The 24,718-nt window shown below is 36.7% G+C and overlaps 1 protein-coding gene across 2 annotated transcripts in view; it reads right to left on the reverse strand.

Moving 5' to 3' along the window:
- Positions 1–24,718, reverse strand: part of Mdga2 (MAM domain containing glycosylphosphatidylinositol anchor 2) — a 766,587-nt gene that overhangs the window by 409,743 nt on the left and 332,126 nt on the right. For both annotated transcript variants that reach the window (XR_015045223.1, XM_021179084.3), the window contains exon 2: positions 299–438. Coding sequence is in view for 1 of the 2 variants with exons in the window: in XM_021179084.3 (XP_021034743.1) it covers positions 299–438 (140 nt within the window). In the remaining variant the exon portion in view is untranslated. The remainder of the gene's footprint in view (positions 1–298; positions 439–24,718) is intronic.

Consider the following 24,718-nt stretch of genomic DNA (forward strand, 5'->3'; position numbering starts at 1 on the left):
TCAAAAGATTCTTCTTTCATCTTAAGGACTGAAAATCTTGATCAATTTTTAGAAATTATTACTCTTATCTTTCATCCAACATACATTCTTCATATATATTGAAGTTGCAAATAAAAACATGGACGCACACACACACACACACACAGAGAGAGAGAGAGAGAGAGAGAGAGAGAGAGAGAGAGAGAGGGAGGGAGAGAGAGAGAGAGATTGAGATTCTAGAATTTTTTTATGTAAAGTGAAAATTTAACTTCCAAGAAGAGTCAGACGTCTCCAGTGTCACATGCAGCTCAGGACTCACCTGTGGGCGTGGATGTCCAGTAACCAGACAGGTCAATTCTAGAGTTTCTCCTTCCCGGATGGTATAGACCCTTTCTGAGTAGCGCTCCTCCTCGATATTACAGGCCAATCCTGAGTGCACGATCCGAACTGTCGGCGGAGCTGTGTAGTGAGGAAGAGACAAGGTACATGAAAACCTAAGTAAATCATCTCATGATCCCTCCTGATCGGAAGACTAATTCTTATAAGACTCCACCATAGCAGACCCAACACTTTGTACTTGCCCAAGTGATTCAATATTTTCTTGGCAAAACATTGCTAACGTCTCTAATAGTCATCACGACCTTCTGAAAATGGCAGAAATCCCAGAAGTGGGGGAGAATCGATGCCTCTGATAACCGTGTCATTATGGGCCATGTGGTTAAGTTGATTGATAAACTGCAGGAAGGTCTCTGTGTTTCTGAAACTAAAACTCGGAGAGGGTAAGTAATGAGACACCTGGAATATGTAGAATAGAAGGCAGAAGACAATTGAAAGAGGACAGGGGATTTGAACTAAAGACACAGGCATTAGTCAACTCATTTTAAAGTCTAGTGGGGTAAGTGAGGACCTAAGGGGGGGTTCATGTACAGGGATAGAATGTCAGCTCAATTAGCAGCATCTAGTGCATCCGTACAACAAATGGCAGTCTCTGAATAAAAGCACGAAGAGGGCAGCAAATTATTGATCTCTTATGCTAAAGTTTTAAACCAAGAATAATTTAACACTTACGGAGCTGTCTGAATCCCTACTCTCTATCTCGCATCAGAGCACAAGACTTTAATAAATATGACTAGTTCTTGTTATATTACCTATCACAAGCAGAAACTCCTCAAGTTATGAGAAATACTTAGCTAATCATACATGTCTACAATCAAATACAAGCTGACAGCTAGGAACTTCAGAGTAGAGACCATCACTAGTTTTGAACACCATGGTTTTGAGTGTAATATATTCGGAGGTGAAAGAGAAAATTATCTTAACTGAAGGAAACATGAAAAGATGATTGCCTGCATATGTAGAGGGCAGCAATCACAGAGCATCCTGACAAGAATCTCCATTCTGAACAGCAGTGCCCTTAGCAGAAGCTATCAATTTCCAAAAAAGAGAATGCTAGAATGCTTGGATTTAAAAAAAATGATAAAAAACTTCACAACTCATACATTTCTTGAAAATGATCTTGGTGATTCTATGAAGAAGAAAAGGACAACACTCAATTTATGAAAAATTTTCTTCTGGAAAATTGATCTTTCGAAGGGAAAAACATTTCTAAAATGTAATGTTTTGACATACACCACTTAAATTCATAGGACACTCACAGAGATGAATAAACAAAAGGGCATACTTTTTTATCTTTCTAAATTTTAGCGGAAATGGAGATAAATACACACATTTAGTGCAAAAGTAAATCTAAAAAAAAAACCCAAAATATAAACAACAAATAGAAAAGCAACAAACATTTGTATTCTTAGCAGACAAACCTGATATTCAATTTTTAAAAATCTAGCTGCTCTCCAATATCCATCCATGAGAAGCTACAAGGCAGACTGGGAGTGAAAGCCATTTTGAGAAAGATAGCTGCAACACTCTATGTGGGTAGTTATTTTGCCCACAGTGCTTGCTATGAATATATTTCCTAGAAAAACAGAATAACCTAACATTTTGCAGAATATCCTGGGACTTTGCATTTTATCATGTGCTCATGTAATTATAATGGTACTACTACCCAGCCCATAGTATCAGAAATATATCTGTAGGTCTTATAAATATAAGCATACTTTTACTTTTTAAAATAACCAAACAATGGGACTGGAGTGATGGCTCAACTTTTTGGAGCACTGGCTGCTCTTATAGAAGATCTGAGTTCATTTTTCAATACCCACATAACAGCTCACAATCATTTGCCACTCCAGTTTCAGAGTATGTGACATCCTCTTTTAGTCCCTACAAGAACCAGACACTCCAGCAGTGCACAGATCCACACACATGCAAAATGTCCATATACATCAAATAAAAATGTTTAAAAAATAACAAAACATGACTTGAACATAATATCAGTGGACATGCTAACATAGAAGGAGGAATCTAGAAATAAAACATGATCACCACTAATGAGAGTCAGGAGATGGAGATTTAGCCGTTCCTGGGGATCCCACTAATTAGTCATCAAAGACAAACTGGTCAACCCAGAGACAACAACAACATAAGCCTCACAGAGTGAACATCTCCCCATGTGTGTTTGTGTGTGTATGCATGTGTGTGTGTGTTTGTGTTTGTGTGTATATGCATGTGCATGTGTCTGTGAGTAACCATAGTAATCACAAAGAAACAGGCTATCAATTGGAGAGGGAGTAGGAGTCATGGGCAGGGTTGGAAGGAGGAAAAGGAAAATTGATGCAATTATATTTTAATTAAAAATAACACCAATATATAACTAAACACTTAACACCATTGTTATTTATTTGTTTAAAATCACAAAAACGTAAATGCATTCAATGTTTAGTTTGGGATATTGAATAATTACTTATTTGAAGACTTGTGCCATTGCTTTAGACTCTGCCTAGCCATGAAACAATTTCTTGGGTCTTGTGACAGTGAATACTCTTAGGATGCCCAGGATGCTCTGGTGTCTCAGGCAACGTTTCCCCAAATCACTCCAGTGATCAAATTTAGAATTCAATTTAGACAACTAATCCTGACATGGTTCTAATTTTAAGGCATCTGTCTTGTGTAATTACACATGTATTATAAAAATTAACACTCTGATGACAATAAATGCTTACAAAACAAAACAGAAAAGATATAAATATAAAATACAGATATTTTCCTTAAATACCTATGCTAAATTTAGTCTTATAAATGATAGTTCACATATAGTAATACATCTAATTACACAGTTACATGACATTCTCTCTAGACTAATTTGTACTTGTTATATTTTGTTTAGATTTCAAATCAATACCTAGTATTGTTATTTTAAGATATATCTTTCAAATGCTTCATTATGCAAATAAGCAACTTTATTTAACAATTTAAATTATATAGTAGGCGAATTTTGACATTTATAAGTGTCAATTTTCTACTATTCTCTTCTATATTTTAACACATTCTTGGAAAAGGTGGCTTTCTGTAATCTCAGCATGAACCCATTACCTATTCTGTGAAAGCTGTGTTAGTCTACAAAATTTAGATGTTAGCTTATGTTCCTGGTAACCATTAAATACATTCTTAGTGTTTAGATGCCCAATGCTACAGTGGATACTTTGTATGTATGTGTTAGTTACTTTACCAGAGAAAACATAGTTGAAAGCGCTTTAGAACTCACCCAACTCAACTCTCTTATTTCCAAATTGGAAAATGACAATCTTGAGGTCATCAGGTGCCTGACATAGCCATTGCTCTTTGTACCATAAGTGAGCTGAAGGAAGGAAGGAAGGAAGGAAGGAAGGAAGGAAGGAAGGAAGGAAGGAAGGAAGGAAGGAAGGAAAGGAGGGAGCAAGAGAGTGAGGGAGGGAAGGAAAAAGGAAGGAAAGAAGGTAGCAAACAAAAAACACTGGTTCTTTTGTTCTTTTTGATTCATTGTCTATGGATGCTAGTTCTGGAATCCCAATATTTGTGATTGTTGGTAACTCCCAAAGTAGACCTAGAGTAGCAAAGTACTGGGAAACTATGTATATATTGAAGCACCATAACTAGACTAACATCAATGGTGTAACTGCTCCAAATGCAATAGGTAAAACACACTCCCAGTTCAGTATCCTTTCTTCCAACCCTTTCATGTCCCAGACAACAACTGTGAAGATGTTGTCTTTCAGTAATGCAGCCCTGTCAGTATTTGAGTAAGGAGCAGTGACATTTGAATCATGTTTGCTTATGATAGTCTTCTATTTAGGATTCCTCATGGCTATCTGTACCCATGTTCATCATGAGATCTTGGATTACCAAGCACAATAATTTTCTTCTTTTTCCCAGAAGACATACATTGCCTTTTGATTTGTTCTCTTTTCTTAACAGTCGAACTTAATGTTAGTCATTTTGCAGGCTAGAGAGATTGCTCAGAAATTAAGAACACTTGTTATTCTTTGAGAGGACCTGAGATTTGGTTCCCAGTAATCAGGTCAAGAGACTTACAGCCATATATAACTTCAGCTCCATGGGATCCAACATCCTTTTCTGGCCCTGCAGATACCCAATGTATGTAAAATAGCTCCACACACAACACAGTAGACACGCACACACACACACACACACACACACACATCTAAACATTAATTAAGTAATTTAATGCTAAATGAATTAATTTTTAATTGATTACCACATTTAATATCTGCTACATATGATCTGCTAATTCAGATCATAGTTATTAATATTATCTGTTATTTAGTAAACATTTATTAAAGCTATAAAGACAACAGTTTTGCCTTTCAATAAAACATCAGCTATTAGGGTACTAGATTTATTTACATCAAATGAAATTTAGTATATAACAATAAAAAAACAGAACACCATAGCTTTGTCCTCTGTTTGGTTGGAAAAATCCTCAATTCATCTTCTTGAAATTGGAGCAAAGGTTATGAGTTCCTTTGCCCTATAGATTCAACAACTAGTTTAAAATATTGCACGAGACTCGGATTCATTCAAATTTTCTTGAAGTAAACCAAATCTTATTACTTTCCTACCACTAATCATACTAGGTACCTCAATTAGAGTAAGTTGCTTTTGTGCTCTATAGGTCAGACTAAAAGGGCAAACAGGAACTTTTCTTTTTATCTTGTTAAGGTACAGTTTTGAAAGTTAAAACCAATTTATATTCATTCAGTTGAAAGAAAAAAAGAACAGAGAATATTTCCCAATCTCAGTAACCAGAAGAACATTTATCCTCTTATGTCACATGAAGCATAAAATAATACAGTGGGATGAGGCAATGCATAAAGGTTAGTGTCTGTATGAAATATACTAGTATATACACAAAGCTATGTCTTCAAAGACCTTGCAGACTACAGGATCTGCAGGCTGGAAAAACAGACGTAATTAAGCAAAATAGTTGGTGTGCCAAAAGAAAAATTGAAGATTATGTGGGAATAAAGAATGAAAACTTTCCTGGATGAATCCACCAGGCTATGCGGATTCAGTAACCCTTTGCCTGAGTTTGGAAAGATGCTGTGAAAATACAAGGAGGAAGAGGCTCCTGACCAAAAGCATAGTGTGCTTAAAGACACGTGTGTAATCACCTGTGACTGTGCTCCAGAAGGAACCTTAGGACCATGTGGCTCATGCACTGAGGAGTAAGTTACCCTAAAATTTGACTTGAGTCTCACAACTTAGCAATCTATGTGTAGGCACAAGAAAGATGTTTTTCAAAGCCTGGGATGGATGTGGGAGAGAGAGATGGTTCAGTGTCTTGATGAAGGAGGTCTTCATTGTACCAGGGCAAAGGTGAGGGGAGTGGTCAAGAAGGCACTGAGGTTTACCCTGCCTTGCTAAGAGAAAATTCATTCACGGACTCCCAATGAGAGTAAGGTGACAAATTGCTTATTCATTCCAGAGATCAATAACCTATAAAATAAAATAGGCCCAGTAAAGTAGATGGAAGGATAATGTCAACACTACATTTCCCAGAATGAATAGTTCAGTTAAAAGCTACTATCATTCTTTCAATTGATTAATTCATTTTAAATGACAAAGGAAGTATTAAGTTTCATTACAACATTTTGAACAACTTTTGCTTCGTTGTGTGTCTTTCTCCCCTTTTCCCTCCATCCTGGTCTTGGCTCATACCCATTCACCACCAATATCCTGCCTCCAGTTTTCAGGTCAAATATTTCTTATGGCCTTGCTTTCTTTCCATCTTCCTCACACCACTTATTCCCCTCATGACCTCCTTTGTAGCTTGTTGCCTCCAGCCACATTAACACATACACACTTTTATACCTGCTTATAAACATTGAGCGCTGGGATCCCTATATGAAAGACAATATATGGACTAAGACTTGTGGTGCACATCCACTTTACCCAGTACTGTGAATGCAGAGGTAAGCAAACCTCAGAATTGGACTATATAGTGGGTTTCCAGTTAACAACAGAAATAGACTGAGATTTGGGGGAGGGAAGAGAAGGATATGAATATGTAATACTTGTTTATGGGAGTCAAGGTCATATATATATATATATATGTATATGAATAGCTCATATATATATGTGTATATATATATATTAATATATATCTTGTTCCATCTATTTTCCTAAAAAGTCACAATGTCATTTTTTCTTTACAGTTGCATAAAATTCCATCTTATGTACTACATTGAGAAAAACAACTTAATTAAAGATACTGTCTTAGTACCTTAGGTAAGAGTGCATATAACTGAGAGGAGAAGCCTGAAATGAGTGGCCCTCTACTGAAGTCATTGCAGTTTATTAGAGTGAAGAATTGGATGAAAAATGTTTTAAACTTTAAGCCTTTTTCATCTAAAAAGCGAACTTCCTGGAGTTCATGCTGTTATAATACAGCAATCATTTTGTTATTTGTTATCACTCCTCTAAGAACCCTAAATGAGAGCCTTATTCTTGAGTAGATCGCTTCAATTCCTCATGAAGTTGCTCTGCCCCATTTGGGTTGCCACTAGAATGTTGGCTCACCACCAGACCAACTCAACTTAGGCTCCTGTGGCAGATAAAGTTTTCCATGAAACACATCTGAAGTTAGGATAGGATGGCCAGGTTCCCTTGTCTTATTAACTGCAATGGTTCAGTAAATCAGTATGCATAATTACCCCTCACACACTGTAGGAGAGAGCTGAGGGGAGTTAGAGGAGAAGGGACATAGAGGATGGAATTTTGGAAGGCAAACAGAGGGGACAGAAGAGAGAAAACTGCTCTCATATGACTAGAGAAGATAAAATCAGCACATATTCTTTATACCATTCTTCCTCCTGTCATTCACTTTTGCTCATGAAAATCAAACACAATCATATTCAGATTCCCTTCCATTTTACAATTGATTTAAGCTATCATAGTCTTTTCTAAATTGAATTTCATTTTCTACATCATTTTACACTTAGCTAAACAGCATTACTGACAATTGATCTCCTTATTCCACCCCTCCCGATGTAGCATGTGTGCACAATACTCCTGGGACAGAGTAATGTCTGCTTTTTTCTCTCTGCTCTCCTTTTCATTTTCAATACTGTGTGAATGCTTTGCCTAGTCCTTATCTCACGATTATCTTATAAACTGTCTTTTAAATATGCTAGAGGTCCTGTGCAGGGATTCCAAAACTCCTTGACACTCAGTTGCCCTCGGACTAGTGACAGTACATAATTCTTTTATCATAAACACTGACTGATACAGAGATGGCGATTATAAAAATTTAAGGAAAAATAAAGATCTTAGTCTTGGATGATACTGATGAGCAGTTTAATGACTGGGCAGTTAGCAGTGGTCCTGAAGACTTAGACTGTTTAATAACCAAAGAAATGAAATCTTCACAATCAGACCATAGAGTATGTAAAATCAAGAGGTAAGTGATTGAACAACAGCAGCAGAAACTATTAAGCATGTAAGGCAAGGAAAAGAGATAGGCTTTACCAAGTCCAGGAAATGGATGGGAATCAAGGGAAATATATGCTTCAGAAGTTACCCAAAGGGCACATTTTTGACAGGGTTGTCATTTAAGACAAGAGGAGACAAACAGTCATCACCCCTGAGAATTTAGATGTGCTAGTGAATTTTGAGTGGCTGCAGAGAAGGAATATCAAAAGATAAATGATATGAAATTTGACTGAGCAAAAACAAACAAACAATAACAAAAAAAAAAAAAAACAAAAACAAAAACCAAACCTCCTGGTAGGGCAAATCACGACAGCATAAAGTAAAACAGCCATTGAGGGTTATCAATACATACAAACAAAAAAGGAGCAATATCAAATAATACAACAAACTCACACCATCATCTTAGAAGTATAACTAAAAAACATTCCACATGTTTCCACTTCCAACATATTGCTTGCCAACATGAACAGCAGTTCATAGACAGTTCTACTCGTCTCTTAAAATAATGTTCCCTAAATATCTATTGTGTTTCTTTCTTTCCTTTTATTCGCCAACATGTTCAGCTTTCATCCACTTCTTACCAGACACGATATTTCTCAATGCTCTCTAATCACTTCTATAAAAGGACAGGCAGTCAGGATTCATCTCCACAGTATGTAAATAGAGTACACCTTACTCATGTAAAAAGAGAGTAAGCAAAACAACATATATCTTCTCATCAACAGCCCTACTTTTGTTTTTCCTTTTGATGATTAGAAATGACGGGGGACATTAGTAAGGGGGCTGCGTGCATGCTCGGCCAGCCTGCGCTTTGCAGTTTGCCTTATGTCCTGTTAGTATTTGTAAAGTCAGAGTGAAAGTCAAGCACCCTACTTCAATGGGGATGTTTTTGTCTTTAGTTTTTGTTGCCAATATGTTCTTTTTCTAGTTTCTCAGTCTTTGTTGACCCAATTCTACTTCCTCTGCAAGGACCTTTTGGAACACCACACCCACCTAACACTTCAAAACAAGGTAAGTGACATTTGCCCATGCAGTACACACTGCAGCAGTGAAAACAGACAAATATCCAAACATGCACAAGGGGAGATTTCAATTTAAATAGTGGTGGCTTTGAATAATTTTCTCAAAAGTGTGGCTAACATCTGCCATTAGCCTCACTTCCGTAATCTCTACAAGGCAATGTTCTGATATAAATAATAACACAGACATTGGTTTAAATCTGACTTTAGTTCGCTTTCCTTTTTTCTTTCACTTGTTGCTTGGACTTAAACAGTTTGAGAATCAACGTGAACTTCTCCCTTTTTTCTATGAGGTTTAGCTCACCTTCCAAATATGGTTAATACTGTGTCCCTGTTTACTTGAGAAAATAAATATTCTAAAGTTTCTAATTTATAAGATAAAAGGAAAGAAGTATCAATCTATTGATCACACCTAATTTAATCAAAAGATTGTTCTATTCTCATGGCTGTGATGAAAACTTTGATTGTGTCAGATTTTGGATATTTTTTGCACTAATCTCTTTAACTTTGTTGTTAAAATAATTGAATCATTCAAGAGATTCCAGAGCTCAAAGAAGAAATAAGAAATTTTCTCAATTGAGAATTCTTTGTTTAGCTCTGTACCACATTTTTAATGGGGTTATTTAAATTTCTGGAGTCCAGATTCTTGAGTACTTTGTATATATTAGATATTAGTCCCCTATCCAAATGACTGAGAAGCACCTGAAAAATTGTTCAACATCCTTAATCATCAGGGAAATGCAAATCAAAACAACCCTGAGATTCCATCTGACACCACTCAGAATGGCTAAGATAAAAAATTCTGGTGACTGCAGATGCTGATGAGAATGTGGAGAAAGAGGAACACTCCTCCATTGCTGGTGGGGTTGCAAGCTTGTACAACCACTCTGGAGGTTCCTCAGAAAATTGGACATAGTACTGCTTGAAGATCCAACAAATGTTCCAACTTGTAATAAGGACACATGCTCCACTATGTTCATAGCAGCCTTTTTTATAATACCCAGAGCAGGAAAGAACCCAGATGTCCCTCAACAGAGGAAGGGATGCAGAAAATATAGTACAGTTACACAATGGAGTACTACTCAGCTACTAAAAACAATGAATTTATGAAATTCTTAGGCAAATGGATGGATCTGGAGGATATCATCCTGAGTGAGGTAGCCTAATCACAAAAGATCTCACATGATATGCACTCACTGATAAGTGGATATTAGCCCAGAGACTTAGAATACCTAAGATACAATTTGCAAAAAACATGAAAATCAAGAAGGAAGAGCAAAGTGTGGATACTTCATTCCTCCTTAGAATAGGGAACAAAATACCCATGGGAGGAGTTACAGAGACAATGTTTGCAGCTGTGACAGAAGGATGGACTATCCAGAGATTACCCTACCCGGGGATCCATCCCATAACCAGCCACCAAAAGCAGACACTATTGCATATGCTAGCAAGATGTTGCTGACAGGACCCTGATATAGCTCTCTCTTGTGAGGCTATGCCAGTGCCTGGCAAATACAGAAGTGGATGCTCACAGTCAGCTATTGGATGGATCACAGGGCCCCCCAGTGGAGGAGCTAGTAAAAGTACCCAAGGAGCTGAAGGAGTCTGCAACCCTATAGGAGGCAAAACAATATAAACTAACCAGTACCCACAGGGGTCATGTCTCTAGCTGCATATGTATCAGAAGATGGCCTAGTCAGCCATCATTGGGAAGAGAGGCCCCTTGGTCTTGCAAACTTTATATGCCCCAGTAAAGGGGAATGCCAGGGTCAAGAATCAGGAGTTTGTGGGTTGGGGAGCAGGATGGGGGAAGGTATAGGGGACTTTCAGGATAGCATTTGCAATGTAAATGAAGAAAATACCTAATAAAAATGGGGAAAAGAAATGTAAATGAAGAAAATATCTAATAAAAATTATTTAAAAAAAGAAAGTTAAGCATAAAACTACTGTTTTCTTTATATCAGCTAGCCAGTAGTATGTACATTTTTTATATTTATATAATATTTTCTAATATCAAATCAAATCAATATTGCCATCAAATCAAAAGTGATATATATTAATAATTTTAATGTTAAAAAGATGCATCATATGAAATAATGTTAAACATTAAGAAAATAATTGTTTTCCTGTAATACAACATCAAAAATTAAATGCAAAATACAACAAAAATGAAAGCTATCTTCCTAAAAGTCACATACACATGTCATTTGTAAATTTTAACAAATACATTTTTTGTTTTTCATATTTTCCCTCTACTTTATTTTTTTCATTTGTGTTACCTATTAATATCTAAAACGAAACCTCAAAGTCATTTGTATGTTTCATAGAAGAAACCTACACATATAAATGACAATAAGTCTCCTGCACTCATTTCAAGCTTAACCCTAGCCAAGTGTCAATTTGTTTGACGTGAGCTTGAGAAGAAATGTGGCCAATAAAGTCAGTCATGGGCAGGCCTGGCTATAACTATGAAGATGCCCCCTCCAAACCTTCTACATTCATCCCATCATTTCCAAGGGAAATAATATTTGGAATTTTTCATGCCTTATTGGAGAGTACATCACACATGCTGTTGATCAAATGTTCAGAAGGAATTGAGTGTGCTCAGTAGAGAAATCAAAAATGAAAGCAAATGTGAGGAACAGCAGAGCTTCCTGTCCTTGGGTAGGAATGTTATATGTATATGTTTGCTCTGATTTCACATGAGACCCTCCAGAACATCCTGATTTATCTCTAGCTCATGGCTATATTGCTGCACTATAAATGAAAAAAAAAAAAAAAAGAGGCTGGCATATGGCTCAGTTGTTAAGAGCACTTACTGCTTTTTCCATAGGAGTGAATTTTGGTTCCTGAGACTTACTTCTGACAGGTTATAAGCACCTCTTACTTCAGCTTGCAGGGGATCCCATGGCTCACACTCATATATACATATCCACACACAGACCCATAAGTACAGACATATACACAACTTAATTTAAGCCTTAAACAAATGTAACTTTTCAGAAAGTAGGTCAATGGCTGTCACACAAAGATCAAATAAATGTTTGTTTGTTTTACATTTAAGGTAAACACAGCTGTCCTGTTATTCACTGGACACCATTCTTTATATAGGCACAGCGAAGGGAAAAGACTGTTGTGAGACAGTATGAAGGTCTAGAACACAAAGCATTCCATAAGTGTTTAAGGGATCTCCATGAGTTCAAAAGGAGACAAAATATCAGAAGCCATATATCAATTGGTCCATGCACAGTCTTTAGAATCAAATCTTTTGTGCTTCAGGAATTACTACCATTACAGGAAGAGATAGGGTATGGGATACATAACATCATTTTTTTCTTGGCTGAAAGGTATGACAAGATATTTATACTTCCCTAAAAGTTAGAGGTTTTCTGCTTTCTTTAAAATAACGACAAAGCCTCAGCATATAATAATCAAAATTATGTTACTCCCATTATTTTCCAACTCTAATCACAAATTTAGTATTTAGAGAGAAACATTCTTTCTCTCAGTCCATTTCATCAAAAACAAATGAGATTTATTACAAAATGTACCAAAAATGAAAACTTCAATTTGATTTTCCAAGAGTGGCAATAGCACACAGAAATAGCACAATCTGGCCTACTAATATCTCCAAAGCCTCTTTACATGGAGAAATTGCATCCATTTTCTGTGAGTAGTTCGAAAGAGGGCAAGTTCTTCAGCAAGTTGGGTCAATGAGATTAGACCTCAGAATTGCAGAAACAGCACCTTCAGGATGCAAAACTACAGTCTAATCAATGAGAAGCACAGTTATTGCAGACCAAGACTGAGGTAGACTCTACTGGAAAGATGCTTTCAAGGGCTCTGAGTTCAAAAACCCTTAAGAACTTGTTCTGATGATTTCTAGTTCTCTTTCAAACTCTGAGAACATGTTTTAATTTCCATGTGTCTATATGAACACTACAAGATACTGTAGTGACTTGGCAAGGCATTGTTTTCTCTGCATTCCTCCCTTACACTACAAACAAACTTCATTATGCTATTGGTATTCTACTCATTGTATTGGTGTTCTACTCATTTTAGTACAATGCATTCTAATTTGAAAGCTTTAGAGTTTTCTCTCTTGGATTTAGGGATTCAGAATATAATTCAGAAAAATCAAAATTTGTCATCATCTATATTCTTATATACAAAGAACAGTTAATTAAATACTTCATGTCACAAGAGTTCAAAGGGAATAATTTGTCTAAACTACACAATGTAAGATGCAAGTACTTATCAGTAAGCCATATCAATCAGCTCTTAAGTTTTTAAAATATCAATTTTAACTATTTGATGGAAATGAACACAGTAATGAATTGCCTGAATTCTCTGCTCAAAAAATGTGGTTACATTAATTGAGGATGAGACATTGAAATTGCAGGATGCAGGTTCATGACATTCCTTGGGAACTCTCTTTTCCCTGCCTCCCCCCCCCCAGGTCTCAGTCACTAATTTCAATGATACAGTTTTATTACGTTTTAGTTATTACAAAGTACTTAATAGTAATTTTGAGATAATGATGACAAAATTTATATATCCATTTTGTATGGGTAGGCTTTTCCAGAAGTAGGTTTGCTAAGGGAATTTAAATTATTAAATGCACAGAGCTTTGGCTTCATCTCTGAGGAAATTGATCTGAAGAGACAACATTTCAAAAGAAGATGTATTGATAAATGTAGCCATTTCATATGCATGAAAGGTTGAACTGGAGATATCAGCATATATACAAATCTGAATCTGTACCCCAAATATATTGTTGGACAAAATATGTGCATTGTTTAACTTTCAAAAGTACAGCCTGAAGAAGGCTGTGAACTATGAAGAGGTTAAGGCAGCACTGTGAGTATGAATCAAGACTATAAATACATATGCCTTGTTTCAAATTCTCACTCTGACATCAACTGTGACATTGTGCAAACACTTGACTTTCTATGTCTTTATTTTTCTCTCTGTTGTAAAGCAATTGCATTTTAATTTCAGCAAGAGAGGCTCCTTAAGATTAAGTAAGCAATTGTGTCTCAGGAAGTTCCTAAAGCTTACAAGATTCTTATCTTCTTCTCAAGAAGTAGCAGCTCTTCCAGAGAGGAGACTCTGGCCTGTGAAGCATGTTGCAAGCTATCAAGGGTTACAGTTTTCTTGAGGTGGGCTTTTAGGTGATGATGCTAACTTTCAGTCAAACAAGATCCTGTAATTTCTCACTTGTAGAAATTTATTGCCAATAAACTCATTAGTTTTTCAGTTTGGCCCAGCTGGTGGAACCACTACTTTGTTCTGTCATTGGTCCCCTAACTAAGGCAAGTATAATTTTGTCCAAATTTTCCAGAAGAGTTATACAACTATCTGAAAAACTAATCAATGATGATACTTTATCTTTACTTTTGTGATATAGTAACTAGTTTATAGTGTAACTGTGGTAAAGAGTTGGAAAAAGGTTTAATTCATGAATATATTGACAATTTTGTGCATATAGACTTTATGTAAAGATAGGGTATTTCATGAGAGTTCTATGAGAATGTTCTAAACAAAATGATTAATAGAGATAATGAGACAAAAAGTAGATATAGCCATAGCTGTGGCTTTATCTTTGGAATATTCATTAAGCTCAAAATGTTATTAGATATTAAGCAATCTATTAGATTTAAAATAAAATATGGAAAATCCATATTTTTTTATTATGAGTACAAACTGATACACATTGTTCATTAAGAAAGAACTCCATAGAGCTGTAAAAAGAAGTCAGCACTTAAGGCCACTTGCTATTTTCCAGAAGATCTAAGTTTAATTCCTAACAATCATTTTGGGTGATTCACAGAAAAGGGTAAATCCTTCAAAGAATCCAAAACCTTCTTCTAGCAGTTACCTGTCCATATATGGCAAACTCTCTCTCTCTCTCTCTCTCTCTCTCTCTCTCTCTCTCTCTCTCTCTCTCTCTCTCTCTCTCTCTCTCTGTCACACACACACACACACACACACACACACACACACACACACAGATACACACAGACACACACAGACAGACTCAGACACACAGACACACACACACACCTCTTTTAAAAAAGAGAACACTTTATAAATTATTGCTAATAATAATAAAAAAAAACAAACGGTGTGTCTGAAACGCCTATCAGAAGAATGTTAATGATGATGTTTTCAGGCATTTACTTTCATGATCCTAATGTAAGAACTGACTCCTTGTAGGGTATAAGGAAAAAGGTTCACAGTGAAACTGTAATGGCTCACAGATGCTGATATAAAAGCAGACACTGTGGTTAAAAAGAAATTTCAGGTTCAAACAATGAGCCAAAGAGGACAAATAAAGCTTGTAACTTGGTATAAAATAGGCAAGCTGATACTTCAACCCCATTTAGAAGGGGGAAATGAAATAATCATTGGAGGCAGAAGAAAGAGGGACCGGGGAGGGAGGGGGCTGAAAGTGGGGCATGATCAGGTGTAGAGGGAGACAGGAGAGAAGCCCAGAGGGCCTGGAGAATGAATGGAAATATGCATTGCATTGGTGGGTCTTGCATGGCCCTCTAGAAACTTCCAGAGACCTGGGATGTGAGAGGCCCCCAGGACTCAACTAATTACAATGAATGATCAAACTCATTATGGTTTGAACCATGCCTCTTCAGTTCCCATGCCCATTGCAGTGCATCACTATCATACGTTGTCATTCCGCATTCAGTGCACTTCTCACTTTTTCAAGAACTTCTTGCCAAAATGCAACACAGGGGTTTTATGTTATTGGGGTAATTCAAACACCAACTAAAGCTATAGAAAATTTTAACAAGGAGAAAAGAGCTTATTCTCTACTCCATTTGCTACTTTTCTATTATGTTTTCCATTTATTATGCCTCTCTCCCCACCACTCCTTTTCTTTCACCTTCCTGTACCTGGCCCTGCCTAAGCTTTTCTAGCCCATTCCACTTTCATGTGCATTCTATTATTTTTCCTACCATGATCTTTTGAAGCTGTTGCTTTCTAACTTACTGGTATCTATACATGGAGATATGTCTATATGAAAACTAGTAGCTTTCTAATACAGTAACTTTCTTCTGATCAATTGTTAATAATAAAAATATTTGTGAGTTTAAATGATTTTAATATAGGTATCCTTATTTAATTAAAAGTTCTCCTACAAGAGTTGAATAGTTCAATGTGGCTGGAATACTGTCTTGATATTTGAGTTGGAAATGCTAATAGACATTCTTGGGTATTCTTGTTTTTCTTATTCATAAAACTAGCATGATTGTCCTTTCTAAACCATACTGGTCTTACAGTCACATGAGAACAAAATCTAGGGTTAATGACAGTTCCTGGTTTATGGCACTTCAAAAGGGTTTTTTTGTTGTTGTTGTTGGAAATATGGCATCTTCATATATGAAGTTTATGTCTAAAACTATTTGTACCACTGAGTGTTAGGATCATTATATTTTCTTTTTCTAATATAATATTTTTAACTTAAGAATTTCATACATATTTTGCTCACTTTCATCACAATAATTTTTATATAAAAGCTAAAAAGCTAGAAAAATATTTGAAAGCACAATGCCAACGGTACACAAACCACAAACATAGCAAAATGATAAAAATCTGTCATCAGGATTGGAGAGATGGCTCAGAGTTTAAGAGCACTGGCTGCTATTTCATAGGTCTTGAGTTCAATTCCCAGCAAACACATGTTGGCTTACAATCATGTGCAATGGGATCTGATACTGTTTTGGTGTGTCTGAAGACAGCAACAGTGTACCCATACACACTAAATAAATAAGTAAGTAAGTAAAAATTAAACAAAGTTGAATCAAAAATCTGTCATTAAACTAAAGTGGTCTTTTGCCATAATGGAATGGATGAAAAATGTTACTAAATTTTTCTGCTGCATCTTGGCAATCCAAAAAAGAAGCATGGACAATAACTCCTTAAGGTAAATACTTGTAATTTATTTCATGTCACTAACCATTTCTAATCAAAGTAATTATTAATGAATGATTAGTGAATGACTACCAAATTTGTAATCAATGAAGCTACAAAACAATAGGCTTATTTCTTATTTGTAACAAAAATTAATATTATAAAAATCACATGTGAGTACCCAGTCTTTAGAAAATGTATTTGATTTTGTAAAATGTCTCAAGAAGGGTCAAGTATATCAAAAACCAAAACCAAATAAGTAATGAAGAAGAAAAAAGTTTAAACTATGATAAAACACTGTTCACTACATTGAATAACAAAAAAATAAATACTCAAAAAATGACAGAAGCCAGGAATGGTATTATGCAGATGAAAACTCCATTTTAATTAAGGGCTGAGAATAAGAGACCGGGGGTCTAATTCCAGAGCTGTTTTGACATACATCAAGCGTTCCTTAATTTACAGTGAAAGGTCTGTTTGACACGTTCTCTTGCCTCTGTGTTCCGACGAGCTATCAGTACTATTAAGTGCTGTTTTGTCGTTGACCTACATTAATATATCAAATAGTGACAGCAAGTTAATGAACGAGCATCATAATAATTCAGATTGCAAGCTCCAGCCAAACAGTTTACAGCATATCTCAGCTGCAATATCGTCCAAACACTTGTTCCCTACTTTACTCATCAGACAAGAGAAACTGAATCAAAAACAAAGGTAACGATAAACAGCCAAAAGAGCTTTCGTGATATTTCCTAAGTCAGGATCTAGAAAAGGGATTGTATCATCTAATTCCAGAAATGGGCTCTCTTTTAAAACAAGTAGGATGAATATATGTTTTCAGAAATTAAATATAGAACCATGGACATGATATAAATGTACATCTTTAGGACAAAAATCTCTAATCACATGGATTAAATATTTGTCTCATAGTTTTTCTTCATGGTTGAGATAAATTTATACATGTGACCTTTTGAAAATGACTGCTATCAAGGGTTCTCTAATTTTTTCCCTGTTTTTAATTTGGTTTCCTTTTTGAGATGATATGTACAATGTTTCCCCCCTTCTGTGTGTGTGTGTGTCTATGTGTGTGTGTGTGTCTGTGTCTGTGTGTTCCTAATACATAAATGATACCATTCAGTATATATAATGTCACTTGTATGTGCATGCTTCCAGACTGAACAATCATGGACATCACATTGAGAACTGAATGACTTACTATTTTTCAGCTTCTGCACATTGTCATTGTGTAATTTTGAGAAAAATATCAGTGTACAAGGGAAATCATTTGGGAAGATCAAGGTGACTATGGTAATTAATTAAAGCGCAAAGAACATTAGTGGCAAATGATCAAAGTTTTGTGAGGTTTTTGTTGGTTCTTTTTCTTTTGAATCGTTTTCTTTTTTATTTGATATTTTCTTTATTTACATTTCAAATGTTATCCCCTTTCCTGGTTTCCCCTCCAAAAACCCCCTATCCCCCCTTGCTCACCAACCTACCCAGTCCTGCTTCCTGGCCCTGGAATCCACCTATACTGGGGAATAGAACCTTCACAGGACCAAGGACTTCTCCTCCTATTGATGACCGACTAGGCCATCCTCTGCTACATATGCAGCTAGAGCCATGAGTCCCACCACGTGTACTCTTTGGTTGGTGCTTTAGTCCCAGGGAGCTCTGTGTGTACTAGTGGGTTCATATTGTTGTTCCTCCTATGGGGCTGCAAACCCCCTCAGCTCCTTGGGTACTTTCTCTAGCTCCTTCATTGGGGACTCTGAAAGAGACCCAGGGACACCTGGTTTCAGAGATGCATGGTCCAGAAAATTGAGAAAATAAATCCTGCACTCTTTAGAGCTGCTATGCATCTGTAAGTGGTTAACTACAGCATCCTGTTTCTCTCCTTTTCCAGGTTTCCAGCCACCTAGAGATTTTCCTTTCTCTTACTTTCCCCTCCTTTTTGTTATTCTATATTTCTTCCTGTTTCTTTCTCTTCTTTCTTGTTTCCTTCCCATTTTACCCCCAGATAGCATGGTAAATCGTAATTTAAGCCTCCACAAAGAAAAATATTATGTTGGGATTTACAGGAAAGATGTTTATTTTTCTGAAATTTAATGCTGAAAGAGAAAAGGATGGGTACAAAATCTGAATCTTATTTCTCATAGTCATAAATCATCTGTATTTTTCTTGAAAGAAAAAAATACATTAAAGGGTTTAAGATTGCCATAAACACCTGTTCCAGTATTAAGAGGAATATCTCTCTATGTCTCTGTCTCTGTCTCTGTCTTTCTGTCTCTATGTGTCTGTGTGCCCCTATCCCTCTTTCTCTGTCATTTGACCAATGCACTGTACCAATATCACTTGTCACCAAAACTTTTAAGGGATGGTGACTCACAGGGATATTTGGAGAAGAGTTTCAAAGCTACCTTCGAATATTAGTGCAAGCTGTGACTTTTCTATGCCACACACATACAATACAACTAAGTACACAAAGAGTAACCTAAGGGAAGTGATAGGAGAATGTATCATACCTCCTATGCATTTTGATGCTTTTATCTTATCTGCAGAGTTGAAACAGTCACATATATAAACAGAACACTGTAATCAATACTGGGAATTCTAGACATTTGCTTGTGAAGTCTCTTATGTCACAAACCTAGCCAAGGTCACAGCAGCAAGTGAAGGCTTTGTTGATATTTTCAGTTGTCATTTAATTACTATCTTTTTGACACAGCTGGTATTCAATATAGCATCATCAGCATCACATGTAATAGCTCCTGCAGATTTTATTTTCAAGTGGATGTCTTACCCAAATGATGCATTCCATTTCTGCCTGTCATCCATTGATTGCCCTAAAGCCTGGTAATTGAAACCCAGCCGCTGCCTGCTAAGAATATCAGTGCTCAGTGCCAGCTTTCTCCAACCAGAGACTGTTATTACCTTCTCCTATTCTGTGGCTTCCTCTGTGTTAGACACTGACCCAGTGAGAACTATTAGAGCTAATTAACCACCCAATAGTATTTACCCTACACTGGTTTTATCATTACCAGAGAGAGTAAAATTTTAAAAAAAATTGGCTATCAAGTGGAAAAGAAGGATGCAGAGGCCCTACATAGGACATTGCAGTGCTAAGCCCACCACTATCATCGGTCTGATTCTTTCTCTCTCTTTTAGCTTGGAAAATTATTATGTTATTAATTTCATCTTCTCTCATGGCTTATAGCTATTGATCAGACATATTCAGAAAAATATGCTATCATTTTATCATTGAAATTTAACAATTTATTTTAGGAGACCTTTTCAGTCCTAGAGTTTATGATGTTAAAACTGCATGCTCTCAGAATTAGTTACAGTATTTGTGCTTCAAATACTAAAAACTGCCTTCTCCCCTCCCCCGTACTCAATTTCAAATGTAATAGTAAACTGAGGGATAAAAGCAACAGAGTCAGAGATTCCAAAATACCCCATACGAAGAGCCTTTTCTGTTAACATCCTTCTATCTGGAATGATTCCCTGTCACCGCAGAAACAGACTCTGACAGACATGCCATATGTTATAGAGCATATGCTTTTAAAACATCCTCAGCAGGAATTACCACAGGCAGCAGAGGAACCACTTGGAAGAGGGGAAGCTAAGAGATTCAACATTCAAATGGCTGTTTTCTCTAATATATATTTAAAAATAAGTTTTATACATTGAGGACATTATCTACTAGTTTTAAAGGTAATTTTCTGAGGTAATTTATGTTGTTGTTTATTATTGTTTTAACAATCAGAGCTATCTCACATGAGAATGAAAATCAAGCTCACTCTGAATTTAAGGCAGACAAGCAATACATGGGGATGGAGATGCTGTAGTACCAGATGTGTCTGATACCCTTTGCCTTTAGGGGTTTTGCTTGATTCATGATGGTTTTAGGCTCTATGAAAAGTAGGCTTATTTCCTTCAAGTGTTTTAATTTTTAAAATTAGCACAGAAATCAATGGCTTCCATTGTGGTATTTTCATAAGGACTTTGTTTCTGTTGTGTTTCCTCTACACTCCTGTCCTCTATACTCCAGTACCTTCCTGTCATTTATGACATTTCCCCTCAAAGACTCGCCTTTGCTTTCACATCACAGTTTTCTATTACTTGATTCCAACTTAAGATCTCTCATTCCCTGCCATTATCTCCTTTATAGTTTAATAACTCCACCTCCAGTTACATCCACTTTCCTGCAAATTGTAATTTCTTTTTCTTTACCTGATAAGTATTTTTTTTCCAGAATCATAGCCATAGTGGGAAGTACTTGCTCACCTCAAACATCAGCCAATCCTAGTGCCTTCATCTCTGTCCTCCATCACAACTGCTACCACTAGCACCACCCTCTCCTACAAACCGACCCTGATTCTAGAAATATTAATAAAGTACTTAAAGTTCCCATGAGAAACAAAGAAAGGGTTATTACAGCTGTGTCATGGATATGGACAGAAACATTCTGAAGACTTAGATGTACTCTAATTACTAATCTCACCCTTTGTCCCAGGATAGTTATGTGATGTGTGACTCATGATGATACTTTGAAGGAGAGTTCCAAGTAAAGGTCTCAACTATAATTATCTTAAATGATTCATGGCTAGGCTTGATTGACAGATACGTTAAAAATAAATGATGGATTTCTTACACAAAGTAGAAGAGAAAACGAAGCTGCCTGTGACTTAAAATGAATTAATAAGCATCAGCCCCAGGAATGATGAAAGTGGTCTAAAATACAGCTTTAAAGTTGAAGCTATCAGAGGCATGGGAAGGAACAAGCCAAACAGGGAAAGTATCAGAAAGAAATGATAAGAATGAAAGCATGCACCAGTCAGAATATGCAAAAAGTAAATCTTCAATAACTGGGTGCAGTGCAATTTAGCAAACACTTAATTGGGAAGGAAATAACACACTAAATTTATTAAGTTCTGTGATGGGCACAAAAATGCACAAGGCATTCTGTCTTCCAGAAGCTCACAGGTTAGGTGAATCAGAAAGTTGCTGCTGCCTATGGGCCAACTCATTCATATTCATAAGGCATATTAGGGAGGAGGGATGTGAAATACCATCCGATGGGCATGACATGGCCTTGGTATTCATGAACTTAAACCAGCTGCAACAGCCTGTATAGGACCTGCATAGACTGAACTAATCAACACCCCAACAGGTTAGGGGCCTAATGGAAGGCTGAGAAGTCATCATCCTCAGAGAGGTGGCCACTTTTAAGTAGCTTGTGATCAAAGGGATAGCTTCATATCTGTGTTCAAGTCAGTCGGTCACAAATCAAGAGCAAAACCAAAACATCATAATGTGGGATGAAGACTTGGGAGGAGGGGAAGAGATGGGATTGGGGATCACAGGCTAAGGGATGAGTGTGATCACAGTATATTCTGTTACATGTGTATTAGTTTCCTTTCTGTTGTTGTGACAAAACACCTGGACTTTTAATAGTCAGGTAGGAAAAAGAGGGTCGATTTTAGCTCCTAATTCCAGGTTACATACTATCAATGTGTGGGAGTCATTGCAGTAGAAGCTTGACGCAGCTGGTCCCATCCTATGCCCAATCAACCACAGGGAGAACCAAAACATGCATGCTCCTCAACCGACTGTCTTCATCACCCTGCATGGGGTCAGTCACAAAAGTGACATCTCCTTTCTTTTTCTTCTTGTTTCTTCATTTTGCCAGAATACTTAACAAACCAGGACGGACCAACAGTGAACAATAACAACCAGCAACCCATTAACAACCACCCACTGACCATGCCCCTTAGGGCCTTAGCATTTCTATACCCTCTCAAAAGTGCAAAGGAGAGAGGTCCATGACTAAAGTCAGGGCTGGGAAGGGGTAAGAATTATCATTAGATGACTTTCTGCTGAGTTTCTTAGAATTAATAAAATCTTGTGTTCTGCTTGGTGGAGTAGGTCAAATATACTTGCCCACATAAAAATGTTTAGTGTGAAGAATATAATTACTCTGATGTGTGTGTGTGTGTGTGTGTGTGTGTGTGTGTGTGTGTGAGAGAGAGAGAGAGAGAGAGAGAGAGAGAGAGAGAGAGAGAGAGAGAGAGTCAAAGCATCACAATGTACCTCATGAAAATGTACAAGTATATCAATCAAAAACTGACAAAAAAGGGAAAGAGTTATAAAGGCAGGTAGCCTAGCCTGATATGATTGCATCACTGAAGCACAATCTTGGCAGTAAACCTTGCACAAATCAGGGGGATATGCAGGAAATATAGCAAAGTAAGATGTGAAGCAAGCAATAGTATGGAAGTATGGAGTATGATTTGTTTTCTTTCGAATGTCAAAACCGAATTTGTTCTCCTACTGTCCTCTTGATTACAGAAAGAAATGGACAGTTCGGTCACATTCAAGTCATTAGTCCATGTTATAGAATGAGGAGTCTTCCCATAATACCCTGGGTGATATGATAATCATGAAAATCCATGACACTGTCAGCAGCAGGAGCGGAGGACAGCAATGTGCAGTCAGTCCATATCAGTCGGCAACTGAGCATGAACACCAGAAGTACTGACTCCGCATCTCCAGGATCTGGATCCAAGAAGCTATACTGGCATTATTCTTAACATCTAAGGATACATTCTCTTATATAAACCTATGTTGATAGGCTAGAGAAATGGCTTAAGTGAATAAATCCGCTGCTATACAACATGACCATCAGAGCTCAGTGTTCCAGCCTTTGTATGTATATGATTTGAGTGTGGCAGTTCATATGATCCCAGTTCCTGGGAAACAGAAAGAAGTGAACCCTTTAGCAAGCTGGATAGCCAGCTAGAGAGAAACTACAGCTAAATAATATGGTAGAAAGTGATTGAGGGTGACCTCTACCTCTGGCTTCCACAAACATGCACACCTATGTGACAGCCATCTGCGCACACATGCTAAAATGCATACATATATGCATGCATATGTTATATGTGCACATGTGTGTGTGTCCCCCACAAACACACACACACACACACACACAAATCATTTGAAAAGTAGTACTGTTGTGTATTTACAGGGAAAATGGTATAAGATACGGAAAGAATAAAAAGTACCACTAAGTGATGATCTGAGAGTCTTTCTGATATACAGAGTGAACTGAGATTGGCAAGATGATTATGACTTTACTGGACACAAAGAGGAAAAAAGTGTATATTTCAAGTACAAAGCGTAAACTATAGCAAAGTTTAGAGATAAACTGGATAAAGATTTTCTGAAGAATATTTGAAGGCATGGCAACAAGACACAATGAGGGAATGCACCCATAAATTGTTAGACTCAACGAGAAGGGGCTCTAGGTACTAGACTATGGTCATGCACTCTGAAAATAACAGAGAGAAGCATACAGCTTCTGAAGATTCATCAAACTCAGTTAGATAACGACACAGAGAAACCACTTTAGACAGTATAAAAGGAAAGACGCTGTAAGGCAAGACAAATGGCTCTACTGAGAAGAAACGGTTCAACTTAAGACATACATATAGCAGAACCCATATGGCAAATACCTGGAATTGTAAGCAAGGGAATATCAGCTTATTTAGATAGTTTGAGCATGGTGACATTGGGCATTGATCTAGCAGCAATGGAATATTGGACAAAAAAAAAAAAACTGTGGAATTGGGAATATTTGTTAAGCTTATTAGCTGCAATGAATTATTCAATAGTTGCTTTTATAGACAGTAGATAGAGAAACAAATGGATCGATTTAACTCATCAAGTAAGTCTGTGAGATTAGGCATTCATTTCCCAATATTGAAAAGATTAAGGAGAAGTTCGCAAAAAGATGGTGAGTTTCTTAATCACAATACTATAGATACCTTAAAAAGCTTCACACAGTTTTCTTTAGAACATCTTCCTCCTTACTCATTGCCCTACCTAAAATACAACAG

The sequence above is a fragment of the Mus caroli genome, unplaced genomic scaffold (genome assembly GCF_978045245.1).
Source record: "Mus caroli unplaced genomic scaffold, Mus_caroli_1 scaffold_14, whole genome shotgun sequence".
NCBI classification, from domain to species: Eukaryota; Metazoa; Chordata; class Mammalia; order Rodentia; family Muridae; genus Mus; species Mus caroli.